We start from the raw sequence: 18,870 nt of genomic DNA, 5'->3' as shown, positions 1-18,870 counted from the left end.
ATCCATTTTATTCCTATGAGCCCCACTGCAGATAACATGAGCTTAATCTTTAGTTAAAAAAAACAACTGAAATGTTATGATTTTTTTTTTTTGTAACATTATATATATATATATATATATATTTAAAGTGTGATGTCTATGTCTATTCCATATAAAAAGAAGAAAACCAAAGAGTCCCACGAAACGCAAAAACAAAAAAAAAAACAGTGGGACTGACCAGACGGAACAAATCAGGTGATCCAATATTTGAACATCCTTTATTGTCAATCTTAGACGGGTGAGATGATGTGGACTCAACACGGGCTGTGTTTCAAATCTATCACCTGCACCAGAAGCCCTTGAAAACCGAGATCAAAGATGCAATTTTTGCCAGTTTGGTGAAGTTTGGACTTGCACCTACTGGTTTTTATGGACTCCTGATGCAGGCGATAGAGCCTAAACACTACCCATGTCGAGTCCGCATCAACTCACTTGACTAGGATTGACAATAAAGGATGTTCTGATATTCAATCACTTGATTTGTTCTGTTTAGTCATTCCCACTGTTTTATATTTTAATTATATATATTTACCTGATCTGGCTATAGGTGTTGGGATGATTTTGTCTTTTTTTATTTAATTATCAAAAGCTTGGTGGGGGAGATGCCTGAATGATGATATGGGAGGACGCAAAGCTATGAAGATTTATTGTGCCAGCTCTGCATACACAAGGTCTTACATGTATGCAAATATAATTCATTCATATTCATTTGGGCAGCCCTGATACCTTGGGAAACACTGCACTAGCAACATCAACATTGTATCTGTTTACAAGGCTATTAGTTTAGGCATAAGCTGCTTATTTATGTAATAAACTAGTTTGGATTTCTGTAGTCACTTCACCTGATGGCGCATTTTATGTATTCAGATGTGGGCAGTTAGTGTGGTTGGTTTCCTTGTTTTTTTTAATGCTGGCTGCCATGGCTGGAAAAATAGTGTGGTTCATTCCAGTGCTATCCAGATTGTGCTGATATTCAGCCCACTATGCAGATAGCTAGTCAGAGTTTTTTCTGTCCTAACTTTATCCGGATAGTTAATCCAGTTAGTGAGCTGAATATCTCCACTATCCAGATAACTCTTGGAACTGCCTGTAGACCATCCCAGTGCTGTTCAGATAGCATTGAGGTGATCTAAAGGTTTTCAGCTGCATTCTCCGGATAAAGCCTCTGAAAATCAATGGATGGCCCTGATCAGCAGCGCTTATCCAGGTAGCAGGTGCTGGATAATCTTGAATATCAGTCTGATTGTTTCTTTAAACATTGAGGCCCCAGCAGTCTCTTCATTTCATGATAGAATTCCTTTTTTGTTTTTGTTTCTAGGCCTCTGTGCTGAAGAAATTCACGTATGCGGAGAAGCTGCTGCTATTAATTTGGTGACAGAACTCATGTTTACCACAGGGGAGGAAGTTGAGGTAGCCGATCTGATTTTGTTTTATAGCGGGGAATTGGGGATGCTGGAGTCTGGGGCCAGTGAAAATGATTGAACACAACCCACCTCAGCTAATTCTTTCCAGTGTATTTTGTGTTTAGCCTTTTGTTAGAGACTCCTGAGGTGCTGAAGTTGAGAACATTGCACCAGCTAGCAAAGCTTGAGGTGACTTGGGCAAGTGAATTCCAAAGCCAAGCAAGTCCTGCAGTTCAGTATTAATCTGTATGTGCCAAGTGAGCTTTATCATTTTGAAAATGTAGAAATGTATCCATATTTATTCTAGTTAGGAGGGGGAATTACAGTAATGCCAAAATAAAACCATTTTAATGGAGATTTTAAAGCTCTTTAAAGTAGCCTGCACAACTGTGATAAAGCTCAGTATCAAATACAAGGAATCATTTAATGATATGTTGTAGTCATATCTTTATATTTAAACTTATATAAATAACTGTAGTATACAGTTGTGTTTGGCGTCCAAGAAGTTGATTTAGCCCATTAGTACAATTTTATACCCTCCACAGAGTCGGCACAAATAGACTGAAAGTACCAGCAATGATGGATTTCCAGTCATTGTGTAAGTGAATAAAAGAAATTAGGTATTCTAGTATTTGTCATATTGCTGAAGCCTTATCTAAGATTTAAGTTCCCATAATTAAAACAACACCCAGGCCTCCTCATCCTCCCTATGTAAATGTATTCCGTTTCGTTTTCTTGATGTATTACCTTAATATATTTTACTGCTTTCACACGTAAACCACTTTGGGCCCCTTTAGGAAGAGAAAGGCAGTATGTGTCCAAATAGAATCTTTAAAGCCAATCTTATAACAAACAGCTATCAGTACAAAAAGGCTATAGCTCTGGCTGCTTGTATTCCTGTGACTGTGCTGGACAGTTCCTGGCCACCCCTGTTTTGCTGTATTAATCCAGTTGGTTTCCATGCAGCAGTCTTGCTAGCTCATGCCTTATTAATTCCTTTTTTTGTTTGTTTTTTGTTTCAATACTTTTTTATTATGTATATCAAACACAAGTAAACAAAGAACAATTATAAACATAATACACCATAGAAAAACTTCAACTTGGATTACTTAGTTTTTGCCACCATCCACCTCCCCCCCCCCCCCCCCCCCCCCCCCCCCACTCCCAGCTACCCTCCCTCCTCTTTCACAATTCCACAGTACACAAGGACACGCTGTTGGTACTTCAGCATGTCCCTTTAGCTCGTCCCTCCCTTACCCTCCTCTGATACCTCCCCTCTGCAATAATTATGTCCAGGTGGGACCATTCTTCCTGAGATGGGTTGTTGCCACTTAGTACCTGGTTTGTAAGTTGCTCCATGTCGCAAACTACTACTTAACATTTCTAGAGCGCTACTAGGGTTACGCAGCGCTGTACAGTTTAACAAAGAAGGACAGTCCCTGCTCAAAGGAGCTTACAATCTAAAGGACGAAATGTCAAGTTGGGGCAGTCTAGATTTCCTGAATAGAGGTATAGTGGTTAGGTGCCGAAGGCGACATTGAAGAGGTGGGCTTTGAGTAAGGATTTGAAGATGGGCAGGGAGGGGGCCTGGTGTATGGGCTCAGGGAGTTTATTCCAAGCATGGGGTGAGGCGAGACAGAAAGGGCAGAGCCTGGAGTTGGTGGTGGTGGAGAAGGGTACTGAAAGGAGGGATTTGTCTTGAGAGCGGAGGTTACGAGTAGGAACGTAAGGGGAGATGAGGGTAGAGAGGTAAGGAGGGGCTGCAGATCGAGTGCATTTGTAGGTTAGTAGGAGAAGCTTGAACTGTATGCGGTACCTGATCGGAAGCCAGTGAAGTGACTTGAGGAGAGGGGTGATATGAGTATATCGGTCCAGGCGGAAGATAAGACGTGCAGCAGAGTTCTGAACGGACTGAAGGGGGGATAGATGGCTAAGTGGGAGGCCAGTGAGGAGTAGGTTGCAGTAGTCAAGGCGAGAGGTAATGAGAGAGTGGATGAGAGTTCGGGTGGTGTGCTCAGAGAGGAAAGGGCGAATTTTGCTAATGTTATAGAGGAAGAAGCGGCAGGTCTTGGCTATCTGCTGAATATGCGCAGAGAAGGAGAGGGAGGAGTCGAAGATGACTCCGAGGTTGCGGGCCAATGAGACAGGGACAATGAGGGTGTTATCAACTGAGATAGAGAGTGGAGGGTGAGGAGAAGTGGGTTTGGGTGGGAAGACGATAAGCTCGGTCTTGGCCATGTTCAGTTTCAGGTGGCGGTTGGACATCCAGGCAGCAATGTTGGATAAGCAGGCTGATACTTTGGCCTGGGTTTCCGCAGTGATGTCTGGTGTGGAGAGATAAAGCTGGGTGTCATCAGCATAAAGATGATATTGGAAACCATGAGATGAGAACAGGGAGCCCAGGGAAGAGGTGTAGATTGAAAAGAGAAGGGGTCCAAGGACAGATCCCTGAGGAACTCCAACAGAGAGCGGGATGGGGGTGGAGGAAGAGCCATGAGAATGTACTCTGAAGGTACGGTGGGAGAGATAAGAGAAGAACCAGGAGAGGACAGAGCCCTGGAACCCAAATTAGGACAGTGTGGCAAGAAGTAAATTGTGATTGACAGTGTCAAAAGCGGCGGATAGGTCGAGGAGGATGAGGATGGAGTAGTGACCTTTGGATTTGGCAAGGAACAGGTCATTGCAGACTTTAGATAATGCCGTTTCTGTTGAGTGTAGGGGGCGAAAGCCGGATTGAAGCGGATCGAGGATGGCATGAGAGGAGAGAAAATCGAGGCAACGGCTGTGAACGGTGCGTTCAAGTAACTTGGAGGGAAATGGGGCGGTAGATGGAGGGACAAGTAGGGTCAAGTGATGGTTTTTTGAGGAGTGGTGTGACAGCATGCTTGAAGGTGTCAGGGACAGTTGCAGTGGAGAGAGAGAGGTTGAGGATATGACAGATGGGGTGGGGTGACAGTAGGAGAGGTGGTGTTAAGTAAGTTGGTGGGGATGGGGTCTGAAGAACAGGTGGTGCATTTCGAGGAGGAAAGAAGATGGGCGGTTTCCTCTTCGGTGATGTCAGGAAAAGAGGAGAAGGAGGCCTGGGTTGGTTGGTTGAGGGAGTGGGTTATAGGGTGAAGAGGAGGAGAAGGTTTGGTGGTGAATTTGAGGTTGATCTTCTGCACCTTGTCGCGGAAGTAGTCAGCCAGTGATTGAGGAGAGAGTGGGGGGGTGGGAGTGGAGGACACTTTGAGGAGGGAGTTGAGGGTGGCGAAGAGACGACGAGGGTTAGAGCTGAGGGAATTAGTCAATTGGGTGTAATAATCCTGTTTGGCGAGGAATAAGAGGATAGCATGAATTTATAATGAATGAAGTCAGTATGGGTGCAAGATTTCCTCCAGAGGCATTCAGCTGATCGGGCGCAGGAGCGAAGGTATCGGGTGGAAGGGGTCAGCCAGGGCTGGGGATTAGTACGCCTAGTGGGACGGGAGATAGATGGTGCAAGGGTGTCCAGAGCAGAGGAGAGAGTGGCATTGTAAGTGGAGACAGCCTTGCTCGACAGACTCGAGGACATGATGGCAGGGAGGAGATTAGAGATACTAGAGGATAAGGTGGGAGGGTCGACAGCCTGGAGATTCCTGGAAGTAGTGGTTAGTGTTGGGCGGGACTGAGGGGGAGGGTGATGAAGTGTGAAGGTGATCAGGTGATGGTCAGAGAGAGGAAGAGCTGAGGCACAGAAATTGGAGGGTGAGCAGGTAGAGGAGAGGACGAGGTCAAGACAGTGGCCAGATTGGTGAGAGGGGGTGGTGGAGCTCAGTTGGAGTTTTGAAGGAGGAGGTTAGAGTGAGGAACTGAGAAGCGTATGAGTCGGATGGGTTATCAGTGTGTATGTTAAAGTCTCCAAGAATGAGGGATGGGGATGAGGGTCAAGAAAACGGAGATCCAGGCATCGAAGTCGGTAAGGAAGGAAGAGAGGGACTTATCAGGGGGCAGTAAATGACTGCAACTCTGAGTGGCAGCGGGTAGAATAGACGGATGGAGTGAACTTCAAAGGATGAGAAGCAGTGTGACTGTGGTAGGAGGAGAGGTTGAAAACTGCAGGAGGGCGAAAGTAGTAACCCGACGCCAACGCCGCGGCCAGCTGGGCGGGGAGAATGGGAGAAAAGATAACCTCCATGGCATAGGGAAACAACTCACAAGCAACTAATCCAATCCATCCGCGTGGGTCCCAAGGTCTGTTTCTGTGTAGCAGCAATCTCAGCTTTCATTGCCGCCAAGCACATTTGCTTTAAGTGTCACTGGCATTCTTTAATTCCTTTAATTCTCTCCTGCTGCCTTATCTCATAATGGGTATATAAAGCAGAATGTTTGCAGCACTGCAGTCTCCTAAGCTTGCTCCTGATATGCTCCTCTTCGTCTGACCAAGCATATTTGAAGTATGTTATGGTTTTGTTTGTCATTTAATCTCTTTCTTTCACTGTGTCATTTGTACAGAGCAGCACATTTTGCATTATGATCCTTCTTTCCTAGGTACGAAGCTACGAGAGACTGACTCCCATTACTGTGCTGGATTATGCACTAGAATCCTTGGATAACCTCCGTCCTGGTGACTGCATTGTGTGCTTCAACAAGAATGATATTTATTCTGTGAGTCGGCAAATTGAAGCCCGTGGAATAGAATGTGCTGTCATATATGGCAGTTTGCCTCCTGGTAACTATTTCAGTACCATATCTTCCCCCCCCCCCCCCCCTTTTTCCGGTCCCTATTTCCCATTTTGGTCATATTATCACTTTTCTTACATTCTGTGCTTCCCTGTCACAGTAGCCTTCTAACAAATACAGGGCATACTCTTCAAGGAACATGCAAAGGGATTCATTAACACAGTCATGACATTAACCTCATCCAACCCTTTTTAAAATAACTTTTCTCTTTTAATTCTTCAGTCTCTTTGTACTGAACATGCTCAGATACTATTACAATTTGTGGGTAAGCTGTGGCTCTGTTCAGTGACGGGAGATCACCGTTGGATAAGACAGACTATATATGTGACTGTCACTGGGAAAAGGTGACAGATCCAAAATGTTGAGAGTGGGCATCTTTTCATGTCATGGGTCAATAAGCAGTCTTCAAAAGTTACATGTTTGAACTTCTGTAACTTTATTTTTTCACATAAAAGGATGGGGTTTTGACTGACTGTTGTATTACAAATGTTTTGCTCTAACAGAATGTATTAAAACCTAAGTTTTTGTTTCTGGAGACTTTAGTCACCGTTTCCTAAAGGTGGTCACATATCTGGGAACTTGAGGGTACTCATTAAAGAAAGCGATTTTATACCCTGGCTTAAAACTGTATTAGCTCTGATACTTCACCCCCAGCTAGCTGGAAAGATGTTCTAAATATCACCCCCTAAACTTCTGTTTCTTCGGTGATTTGAAGAACACTATTAAGCTGATCTGTTGCTAGTCAGCTTTACAGTAAAACAGGGCTTGTGTTTATAAAACAAATGAGAACAGTGGTACAGAAACAAATAATCCTAATAAAATCTCACTGTAATATATATTTCAAATATCCCAGATTTATGTCATAACATTTATACATATATAAATTTTCCTTCTATTATCTTTTTTCTTTTTTTCTCTATTTCACTCAGAAAATTCAGGTAGTTAAAGGAATTGCAGTGTTTACAGCATGTAAACACAGCAATTCCTACAGCTGTAGCTACCTGAATTTTCTGAAGCATTTCCTACCCCACCAGTGAGCGAGATATAGGGGTCCTTTTATTAAGGAGTGCTAACGATTAGCACAAACTAAATAATAAGACGCTATAGGAATATAATGGACTTTTTAACATTTGAGACGCTAATCATTAGTGCACCTTAGTAAAAGGACCCCATAGAAAAAAAAACATAATAGAAGTAAAATTTATTATATGTATAAATAATATTATGGAATAAATCTGGGATATTTGAAGATATGTTATAGTGGGATTTTACTAGCACTATTTGTAAGCATATTCAATACTAACAATATGCTTGGAAAAAAAAACGCACTCAAATATATACACACAATCGTCCAAAAGAAAGAGAGGAAAAAATAAAGTAAAACAAAAAATGACGCAATAGAGGAAAAAGAGCTCAGTTGACTGTGGTAAACCAGTCGAATAAACCCTATATTGAGGTATCATAATATTTGAGCCAAAGTTCACTGTGAACTGTAGTTTGAATATTACAATACCCCAATATAGGGTCTATTCGATTGGTTTACCACAGTCAGCTGAGGTCTTTTTCCTCCATTGTGTCATTTTTTTTTTGTTTTACTTTAAAGTGAGTTATTTTTTCCACTCTCTTTTTGGCTGATCAAGCATATTCTGTGCCATGATTCTTATAAAAATTGTGTGGGCAGTATTCAGTGCATAACGATATCCATTTCCTTGTCATCAAGCAGATGCAGCCATTACAGATGGGTTGTGTCCATCAACCAGCAGAGGGAGATAGAGAGCACACTTTTTTCAGTGCCTCATACCAGCTTGCTCCACTGCCTCTCTTCAGTATTCTCTATCTCCCCTAGCAGAGTGGCTGCAGCTTCTTCGAGCTCCATCTAAAATCTGCCTGGAGGTTGCTCCTGTGCTTTTGCCAGTTGTTAGCAGGGGTGTTGGAGGCTATAGCAGCTTCACTTTAAAGGCACATAGGTTCGCCCTTTCCCAGCCTTACCCATACCTCCGTGGATGTGGACACATTGCTTAGCTTTGCCTGTCCTTCCCCACCAACAGTGGATGCAGGCACATAGGTTCACCCTTTCCCTACCTTTCCCACTCACCTGAGCCTCCGGAGTTCTATTTACCTCTGCTTTCCTCACAGCGTTAAAAAAAAAAAAAAGCGCTTAGACGCTGTAACAGAGGTTTTTCCTTGCCTTTTTCTGTGGGACCGGAGCTGTGATACTCGGTCCAGTGAGGTAAGAGTGTTTTCTGACTCCTCCAGGGTGGGCCCGCGATCGGGGCGATTTTGAATTTTACCGCCGTTTTCGGCGATGGCTGCGGAGACAGTAAAGCGCTGTTCCAAGTGTGGCAAGCGCAGATCAGCAGCGGGGCTCTGTAAATCGTGCTGTACAGATGTTAGAGCCGGCCCGAGCATGGTGAGCGACGATTCTTCACGCTCTGAGCTGGCAGCGGGCGCCATTTTGAATTTACCACATGGCACGAACTCTGCTGAGACAGAGAGTCCTGAGCCCGGGGGAGGCCTCGGAGTGAGGCTGATATGGGAGCTACTAGCCCCGGCAGAGATCCGGGTGCCCAGGGTGAGTTTTTCTCCCCTGATTTTGTCTTATTAATGCATAAAGCATACATGCTTAAAAGAGCTCTCCCACAAAGCCCGGCACGGGCCTCTTCTAATGCCCCCCCCCCCCCCCCCCCCCCGGTGGATTCTAGCCTGGGTATGTCCTCTGAGGCGTTATTCCCTGATAATTGGCAGAATATGAAGCGCAGAAGGGCTCATTCCCCTTCAGACAGCGCTGCACCTCCATTCCCCCCCCCCCCCCCCCATGGTCGGGCTGCGAGGATTCGGAGGACTCTGGCAGGCCTTCATGGTCTGAGGAGCCAGAGTCTGGTGCAGAAGTGACTCAGGATCTGGACGATCCCTTCGCGGTGAGGATTTTCCACCGTGATGAGCTGCCAGCGCTTATTTCTGATGCCCTGCAGGCTCTCTCTATTGAGGACCCTGCCAGTGGCACAGCCTCCTCTGTGAATCCTAGGATGGCTAGTACCAAAAAGCCTGCTCGAGCCTTTCCTTTGCATGACTCCATCCAAGAGCTTATTTCGGCTCAATGGGCTGACCCCGAGGGACCTTTGAAAGTTTCCAGGGCTATGGGGCAATTATACCCTCTGAGTGAGGAGCATATGGCTCGCTTTGCTATGCCTAAAGTGGATGCCTAGTCACAGCTGTGACAAGAGAACTACCCTCCCTGTTGAGGAGGTGTTGCCCTGAAAGATATTCAAGACCGTAGACTTGAATCAGCACTTAAATGGTCATTTGAAATTGCAGGTCTCACTATTCGGAGCGTCTGCATGCAGTTGTTATGCTGCTAGAGCCTGCCTGGCTTGGTTGCAACAGGCAGTGGAACAGCCCGGTGATGGAGCGGAGCCCTTTTCAGATGTGGCTCCGCGGATGAGTCGGCCTTGTCCTTTCTTGCTGACGCCCTTTATGATACAGAGCTTTGGCTAAACACATGGCAGTAGCAGTGGCGGCTCGCCGTCTTCTTGCTACGGCATTGGGCGGCGGACATGGCCTCTAAGCAAAGGTTGGTGAAGTTGCCCTTTCAAGCCTTCTCCTGTTTGGTGAGGAGTTGGAGAAAATTGTGAAGGGCCTGGGTGAGGCTAAACCCCAGCGCTTGCCCCGAAGATAGGCCTCAGCCTTCCTCTAAGGGTGCGGCGGTCCACTCCTCTTACAGACCTCGCTTCCGTGAAGCTTGAAGGTACCGCCCAGGGCGTTCTGCTGGGTTCACTTCTCGTGTCCGTTTTCAGCAGAGGAACTCCTTCGCTCGGACAAAACGTTCCACAGCCACTGGCTCAAGGCCTGGAGTTCAGGGGCGACCCTCTCAATGATGGTGCGCCGGCCCTCTCCTCAAGTCCTGTCATCGGAGGATGTCTTTCCCTCTTTGCCGAGGAGTGGGCCAACATTTCCTCAGATCAGTGGGTCTTGGACCTGATCAGAGACAGTTACAGAATAGAATTCGACTCCCCTGTAAGAGACGTGTTTGTGGAGTCCCGATGCGGTTCTGCCGCCAAACTTGTGGCGGTAGAGGAGACTTTACAAGGTCTGATTCAGATAGGGGCCGTGTCCCCGGTACCTCCCGCCGAACATGGCTGCGGCCGCTACTCCATCTACTTTGTGGTGCCGCGAAAAGGAGGGTCTTTTCGCCCTATTCTGGACTTAAAAGAATTAAACAAGTCCCTGAGAGTGCGGCATTTTCACATGGAAACCCTGCGCTCCGTCATTGTGGCGGTACAGACAGGAGAGTTTCTCACGTCTCTGGACCTGAAAGAAGCTTACTTGCACATTCCAATTTGGCCCCCGCACCAGAAGTTTCTGAGGTTTGCGGTGATGGGAAAGCATTTCCAGTACCGGGCCTTGCCTTTTGGCCTCGCCACAGCTCCCCGCACCTTTTCAAAGGTTATGGTGGTAGTAGCTGCCTTTCTAAGGCGAGAGGGTATTTGGGTTCACCCGTACCTGGACGACTGGCTCATTCGAGCAAACTCTGCTGCAGAGAGTCAGCATGTAACAGCCAGAGTGGTCTCAGTACTTCAATCTCTGGGCTGGGTCGTCAATTTGGCCAAAAGTCACCTGACCCCCTCGCAGTCTCTAGAATATTTGGGGGCCAGGTTCAACACAGCCTCGGGGTATGTGTACCTACCCGAGCAAAGGCGATGCAAGCTTCAGAATCAGGTCCGTCTGCTCCTGAGGATGCCCCACCCGCAAGCTTGGGACGTTGTCCAGCTGCTTGGATCGATGACGGCCACCACGGAACTGGTGCCCTGGGCGAGAGCACACCTGAGACCTCTACAGTATGCTGTACTCCAAAGATGGTCTCCAGTATCTCAGGATTACCGATGCAGACTCTCTTGGCTCCCTGCAGCCCGACTTAGCTTGGAGTGGTGGCTCTCAGACAGCATGCTGCGGCGAGGAATGCCGCTGGCGCTCCCCGATTGGTGCCTAGTGGTGACAGATGCCAGTCTGAAAGGCTGGGGCGCACATTGCGAGGGGAAGCATGCCCAGGGTCTATGGACACCCGAGGAGTCGGAATGGTCCATCAACCGCCTAGAGTTGAAAGCGGTGTTTCAGGCGCTTCTGGCCTTTCAAGTGACCCTGGGAGGATTGGCTGTCAGAGTGATGTCGGACAACACGACAGCAGTGGCCTACATAAATCGACGAGGCAGCACTCAGTGCAGAGCTCTAGCCGCGCAGGCCGAACAAATTTGCAACTGGGCCGAGCTGCATCTACAGTTTCTGTCGGCAGCTCACATTGCAGTTCAGAGCAACGTGCAAACCGATTATCTAAGCAGGCATCAGATCGATCCAGCGGAGTGGGAACTTGCAGACGAAGTGTTCCTGCAGATATGTGCCAAGTGGATCTAATGGCGACAAGCACCAATGCCAAAGTCCCGTGCTTCTTCAGCAGATGGAGAGATCCTCGCGCGGCGGGGTTGGATGCCTTGGCTCAACCCTGGCCTCCGGGCCTACTGTATGTGTTCCCTCCGTGGCCCTTGATAGGGCGAGTGCTTCTGCGGATTCGGCTGCATCCAGGAGAAGTGGTTCTCGTCGCCCCGGATTGGCCCAGGAGGCCTTGGTATGCGGACCTCCGACAGATGCTCGTAGAGGATCCCCTTCAGTTACCTCTGGTTCCCAACCTGTTGTCACAGGGTCCGGTGACCATGGAGGACGCCGGCCGATTTGGTCTTATGGCCTGGCGATTGTGAGGGCGCAATTGAGAGGCAGAGGCTATTCCAATAAAGTAATTACCACTCTCCTGCAAGCCCGCAAGCGTTCCACTTCCGTGGCTTATGCCAGGATTTGGCGCCAGTTTGAAGTCTGTGTGCTTCCAGAGAGATCACACCCTGCGGGCTCCTGTCTCGCCGATTCTGGACTTTTTGCAGGATGGTGTACAAAAAGGCTTGGCCTATAATTCCCTGCGGGTGCAAGTGGCAGCGTTGGCCTCCCTGTGTGGCAAGGTTGAAGGCGTGTCTTTAGCTGCTCATCCGGATGTGGCATGGTTTCTTAGAGGGGTGCTTCGGCTCCGTCCTCCCGTGCGTGCACCTTGTCCAGCTTGGAACCTGGGGCTAGTGCTGAAGGCCCTTCAGGGTGCTCCCTTTGAACCGCTTTGGCGTGCTTCAGAGAAAGATTTGACACTGAAGGCCGTCTTGTTAGTGGCCATTACTTCGGTGAGACGGGTGTCAGAGCTCCAGGCGCTGTCCTGTAGAAACCCTTTTCTGCAGTTTTCAGAGTCCGGGGTCATGGTTCGGACCGTGCCTTCCTTCTTGCCTAAAGTGGTTTCAGCGTTTCACCTAAACCAACCTATTTTCTTGCCCTCCTTTGTCGAGGAGGAGTTTCCAGAATCTTTTGGGCAATTGCACCTGTTGGACGTGCGCAGGACTCTGTTGCAGTATCTGCGAGTTACTAACTCTTTCAGGACCTCTGATGATCTGTTTGTTTTGCTATCAGGTCCTCGCAGAGGGTCTCCAGTGTCTAAAGCCACTATTGCCCGCTGGCTTAAAGAATCTATCTTTTCAGCTTATTTGCTTGCCGGCCGGCCTCCGCCTAATGCCTTTAAGGCGCATTCCACTAGAGGAATTTCCTCTTCTTGGGCTGAAACTGGAGCACTCTCTCTTCATGAGATTTGTAGTGCAGCAACATGGGCTTCTAAGCTCTCTTTTGCCCGACATTACAGGCTGGATGTGGCTGCCAGGAGGGACGCACATTTTGGAGCGCAAGTGCTGGCGCGTGTTGTGGCTTGTTCCCACCCTATCTAGGGATTACTTTGATACATCCCATCTGTAATGGCTGCATCTGCTTGATGACAAGGAAGGGAAAATTAGGTTCTTACCGTGATAATTTTCTTTCCTTTAGTCATAGCAGATGCAGCCATGATCCCTCCCTGTCTGATGCTATCTGCTGTAAATCTATTTCAGGTTCTGTTCGTGTTTCCTGGAGATTCCGTCCTTGGGAGCAAGTCGAAAAACATTCTTCAGGATTCTTGTTCAATTAAAGGTGGATGACTTAATTCCCTCCAGTTTCATGTTTTGGAGGATGAGTTTATTCCCTCCGGGAGGATGAGTTTATTCTCTCCAGTTATGTCTCAGTGGAGGATGAGTTTATGCCCTCCGGGAGGATGTTTCATTCCCTCCATTCTGAGTTAATGCCCTTTGTTGTAGGGCCATCGTTCGCTGTGAGGAAAGCTTATGTTATTCCCATTGCGGTTTGCCATACTGCTTTGGAAGCTTCAAATACTGAAGAGAGGCAGTGGAGCAAGCTGGTATGAAGCACTGAAAAAAGTGTGCTCTCTATCTCCCTCTGTTGGTTGATGGACACAACCCATCTGTAATGGCTGCATCTGCTATGACTAAAGGAAAGAAAATTATCACGGTAAGAACCTAATTTTCCCATATGTTATATGGATATCTTTTTGTGTATTTTCAGACAAAACTTGGGCATCTAGCGGCCTGGAAATTTTAAAGAAAAGAGTAGTCTAATGGTTAGTGCAGTGGGCAGAGAACCTGGGGAACTGGGTTCAATTCCCACTGTGGCTCCTTGTGACCCTGGGCAAATCACTTTACCCTCTATTGCCACAAGTGCAAAAACTTAGGGCTCTGTTTACTAAGGTGCGCTAGCATTTTTTAGCTCGTGCACAAAATTAAGACGCGTGGACTGTGTAGGCGCCCATAGGAATATTGTGGGTGCCTACACAATTAGCGTGTGCTAATGGTTACCGCATGCTAAAAGCACTAACGTACCTCTAGCACGGCTTAGTAAATAGGGCCCTTAGATTGTGAGCCCAATAGAGACAGAGATGCGGTGCGATGTAAGCCACATTGAGCCTGACGCAGTTGGGAAAATGTGGGGTATAAATGAGATAAATAAAGTATCTGCATATAATAAATGTAAACTGTATATCAAATGCCCTTATGCAGTTAGCACCGGATATTGACAGTACAAGTGCTTTTAATACAGCCTCTCTATTTTGACACCATAGCAGGTAAAACAATAATGTTACTTTCCTTACGGCTACTAGGGCAAACAACATATGCACTCTGTACTTATGATCGCAGGCAGGGATATTTTAAGTGTATAATTTCAGCAAATCTTTTCAAAGTAACAAAAGCATGCATTTCTGCAGAGGCACAAACATAGGATGTATTGAATGCAATATAAATTGCTAGTTCTTGTTTTCATTAATTATTTTTGTTTGTAGGAACAAAACTTGCTCAGGCAAAGAAGTTCAATGATCCAGATGATCCATGTAAAATTCTAGTTGCTACAGACGCTATTGGAATGGGCCTTAATTTGTAAGTAAGGCTGTCTTAATAAGCAACTGCTTATCCTGTTTTTTAATTTGGTAATAGCTGTAGTGCGTTACTGTTTTCCTTAAATTGTTTCCTTAATTGAAATTTGTATCCGCTGAATTCAGAGTTTTTCCAAGGAGAAGCAAGATACCAGCTCTCACGAGTGGGTGATATTATATAAGAGGGCTTGAGGCTGGAGCAGTGTAAATAAGCTTTAGAATTCTCTAGATAGTTCTGTGTATGTGCAGGGTCAAATCTGGGAGGGAGGGATGGGATGGGATGGGGTTCCCCCTGTGGAACCTAGTGGTCGCTGTATTTTTGTCGTTGTCGTTTCCTCTCTCCCCCCCCCCCCCCCCCCCCCCCCCCCCGTGGCCTAGTGGTTAGGGTGGTGGACTTTGGTCCTGGGGAACTGAGGAACTGAGTTCGATTCCAGGCACAGGCAGCTCCTTGTGACTCTGGGCAAGTCACTTAACCCTCCATTGCCTGCCGCATTGAGCCTGCCATGAGTGGGAAAAAGTGCGGGGTACAAATGTAACAAAAAAAAAAAAAAAAATTATTTGTTTATTTATCTTTTGCAGTTTTGCCACCTTAGGTCCTCTAGGTAGTTTTTCTTAATATTTCATGACTGTGGTCTCTATCACATTGAGCACTATTTGGTCAAAATTTTTACTATCTAGTTTTGATTTCACTATTGCTGTTTTTTTCTTGATATCTCAAAGTAAAGTTTGACAGACTGAGCGAGGCTCTACTATTTACATAAGCTAGGGGTATGTAATCAATAATATCATAGAATAATGCTTATGTAGGGTTACCAATTTGAATCAATTCTTTATTTCTTGAAGACCTCAGTCAAGCAGAGTTGTGGAGCAGTGTATGTTCTTAGCCACCACTCTCCTATCGTCACCGGTCTTCGCTTTTTAATTTTTTTTGTTTTTTTGAAATTGTTCAAATTATCTTGCATATTTCCTATTTATAACTTTAGAATAGATTTCAAAACTTAGAGCAGTATTGATAAACTTTTTCACTTATCTTAGGTCGATTTTAAGGGGGATTTTTTTATTCAACATGACATGTTTCGCCCCACGGCTATATCATCCCCAAAAAGATATCTCTGCCATCCGTGCCGGCAGTATACTTTCTTGTCTGGCCAACGGAGAGCACCAGATGTGGTGTACTTGGCTTTAAACAAAGCCTTTCATCTTTGGTATGGGCCATAAAGTGGCTGTCTGGTTTAGAAACTGGTTGAGTTGGAGACAACAGAGGGTAATGGTAAATGGAATTCACTCCAAGGATAAGGGCATTATAGTAGTGTGCTAAGGGGATCGGGCCTTGGTCTAGGTTGGTTTTTGTTTTTAACATTTTGTGAATGATACTATGGAAGGGCTGTCGGGTAAGGTTTGCCAGAGGGCAGCTACTAAAATGGTCCTTAGTCTTCATCATTAAGCAGATGGGGACAGACTTAAAAATCTCAATGGAGGCAGTTCTACAACTGGGTGCCTCTAGGCACGCCCAAGGCTAATTGCTAGATTTCATTGTAAAGTACTAGCATACCCTGCTTGTGGCACACCTGACATTTAGGCACCCACAGTTATACCACCCTTAGAGCTGGCATCAGTGAGGGTTCCTGAATGTGGCAGGGATGTGCATAATCTACAGTATTCTGTAAGTTACTAGGAAGCTTGCCAGGTGCCCTTGGCCTGGATTGGCCGCTATCGTGGACAGGATGCTGGGCTCGATGGACCCTTGGTCTTTTCCCAGTGTGTACACATCCTTTGCAAATACATGCTATGTAAGTTTAAACAGGAATTTGCAGAATAGTGCTTGTGTTTCTTGCTGGCACTGACATGGATACGTGCACACTTATGTAAGTGCTAGTATTCTAAAAATTTACCCACACAATGTGTATAGATGTGGGTGCCTAGATTGTAGAATTGCCCTTCACGTGTATACTTTGGAAGAAAGGCAGGAGAAAAAAAGAGACTTTGAAATTCCTCCATAGCATAAATGCCCAGGAGTTCAAAGGAGGCTCTGGAATGAGGGGGGTATAGGTTGATGGTGAGAAGGGATAGATTAAGGAATAACCTAAGGCCCAGTAGTATGTCATACAAAATTACAAAAGGAAAGACAAATTCCTGACCCCCCAACATTGCTCTTTCATGCTAATCAACTAACAGACATGAGAGTACAAAAAATTTCCCCCTCCCCCGGCTATATATTCTTTATCTGTCACCCTTTCCTATGTTATCAAGGCAAACCCTATAAGTAGTTTTTAATCAAAGTAAACTAAGGTGTTGTGCTTTGATTATTGCCAAAAGAAAGGTGCCTGCATAAATTTGCATCTGTTTTTTGTCCGAGTACCTCTTGAAAGAAAAACATGCACATAGTTCATTTTTCTTCAAGGACAAGCAGGCTTCTAATTCTCACAAGTGGGTGACACCGACCCGCGTTGCCCGGTCCGGAATTCACCAAAGCTAAATGAGAGCTTTGTGGAGCATGTGATGAGTGCCTTCCTACCCGTTGTGAGAACGCGATCTCCTCTGTCTTTTTTCTACCACGGTGAGGAGAGGGTGTGTTTGTTTGTTTTTACCGTCTGTTCACATCACTCTGTCCTAGAGAGCTATTTTTCTGCCTTTTGGCTATTTTTCATTCTTTTTTTTTTTTTCTTTTATTGTATTCCAGTTGTTGGAACCCCCATTCTTTTGAGTATTAGCAATTTTGCATGGGTTTGTTTCCTTTATTTTTCCATCGCCATCTGGCCACTTTTAGGCCCTGACTTCGACCACGAACTTCCCTTTCTTTTTTGCCATGCTTTGTCCCTTTTACAGGCACCATTGCTTCGTTTGATTTAGCTGAGTTTTTCCTTCCATGTCCACAAAGGTTCCCAGTGGCTTCAAGAGCTGTACCCAGTGCAATCGGACAATGTCTGAAAGATACCCATTCTTGGTGTCTACAGTGTCTTGGGCCTATGACTATAGTCCCACTAACTGTGTTTGTTCTCTGTTTTCGTATGAAGAAGAGGACCCAGGTTTCCAGAGAGGCTGAACGAGAGAGGATTTTTGGAGCCAAGTTTGTTCATCGACGTCTAGCATCGGTAAGCATGGCTGCTGTTAGACCCTTAGACATTGGGAGCAGTGAAGCATTGAGTGGGTCTCCACCTGCCTGAAGGCCTTCTGCTGTGCAGGGCCCCTGGGACCGTCCATCGTTGGACCCAACCCCGAGGCAGTGTGTGGATTCGACATCATCCTTGTCAGTACTGAGGAGCCTCGGTCATCGTTCACCCTCAACACATGGTGTTGGCACCTGAGAAGCATCTGCTTCAATTCTCATTTCCATATCATCATGCTGATCAATCCATAGACTGGTGGGTTGTGTCCATCTACCAGCAGGTGGAGATAGAGAGCAATCCTTTTGCCTCCCTATATGTGGTCATGTGCTGCCGGAAACTCCTCAGTATGTTCTCTATCTCAGCAGGTGGTGGTCACACACAGCAGCAGCTCTGGCTAGGTCTCCAAGCCTAATTTTTAGGTTTTGTTGAGTACCTGGGGTTGAGGGCTCTTCTTGAGCAAGTGCAAACCTGGTGGCGCCAGGTCCCTCGTTTTCTCCCCCCTCCCGCTGGCTCCGTTAAAAAAAACGTTTACTGCAGCTACTCACTGGGACACCAGTTCGTTCCAGCTTGGAGCAAGAAGCAGGTAATTTTTACCTTTTTATAGCGGGCAGGGGGTTCCCCGATCGATCTCCACGTGGCCTATGGCGTCGGAGGGCGAGGGCGCGAAGAATCGCTCCCCGGACCGCGTGTGCGCTTCTAGCGGGGATGCGGGGGTCTTAAAGTCTGATTCGCCCTTGTTGGGTGTCAGTTTGGAGGCCGGTCAGTGTCCCGGGTCTTCCTCCGGTGCGGCGGTTTTTCCCGCCATAAACGCCCATCCCCCGCTGCTCGCCTCCGCCATCTTGGCCGGCCACTCTGCTCGGACGGCTTCTTCTTGGGCCGCCCTTGAGCTGGGAGACGTTAATGCCATGGCCGCCCTTGATTTGGGCGACGGCAAAAAAGCGGCTAAAGTTAAGCGCCGTTCTTCCCGCGTGGCTCCTTCGCGGAGTGTCGCGCTGGACGCCATCTTGGATGCGCAGCATGTTTCTCCCCCGCTCTTGCGAGCGCCGGTTGAGGGTGCGTCTAGGGCTGTGGCCCAGGCTGCTGAAGTGCACAGTCTGGGGGGTTTCTCCCCCGAGTTTATTTTGCTGCTGCATCAGGCCTTCCTTATGCAAAACACTGCCCCTTCTCCCTTGTCCGATAAAGGGGTTGAGGCCCCCGGAAGTAAACGCCCTCGGGTGGATTCCCAGGCCTTAGAGGACTCTGTCTCCTCTGATGTAGATGAGGGCAGCGTATCTGAGTTCTCCCAACGGTCCTT

The 18,870-nt window shown here is 46.8% G+C and overlaps 1 protein-coding gene across 2 annotated transcripts in view; it reads left to right on the top strand.

Annotated features, from left to right (window-relative positions):
* Nucleotides 1-18,870, top strand: part of SUPV3L1 (Suv3 like RNA helicase) — a 94,086-nt gene that overhangs the window by 31,756 nt on the left and 43,460 nt on the right. For both annotated transcript variants that reach the window (XM_030203150.1, XM_030203151.1), the window contains exons 8-10: nucleotides 1,358-1,449; nucleotides 5,952-6,132; nucleotides 14,380-14,473. In XM_030203150.1, coding sequence (XP_030059010.1) covers nucleotides 1,358-1,449; nucleotides 5,952-6,132; nucleotides 14,380-14,473 — 367 coding nt within the window. The remainder of the gene's footprint in view (nucleotides 1-1,357; nucleotides 1,450-5,951; nucleotides 6,133-14,379; nucleotides 14,474-18,870) is intronic.

This window comes from Microcaecilia unicolor, chromosome 5 (assembly GCF_901765095.1).
Source record: "Microcaecilia unicolor chromosome 5, aMicUni1.1, whole genome shotgun sequence".
Taxonomy (NCBI): Eukaryota; Metazoa; Chordata; class Amphibia; order Gymnophiona; family Siphonopidae; genus Microcaecilia; species Microcaecilia unicolor.
This window is presented reverse-complemented; position numbering and strand designations above follow the sequence as displayed.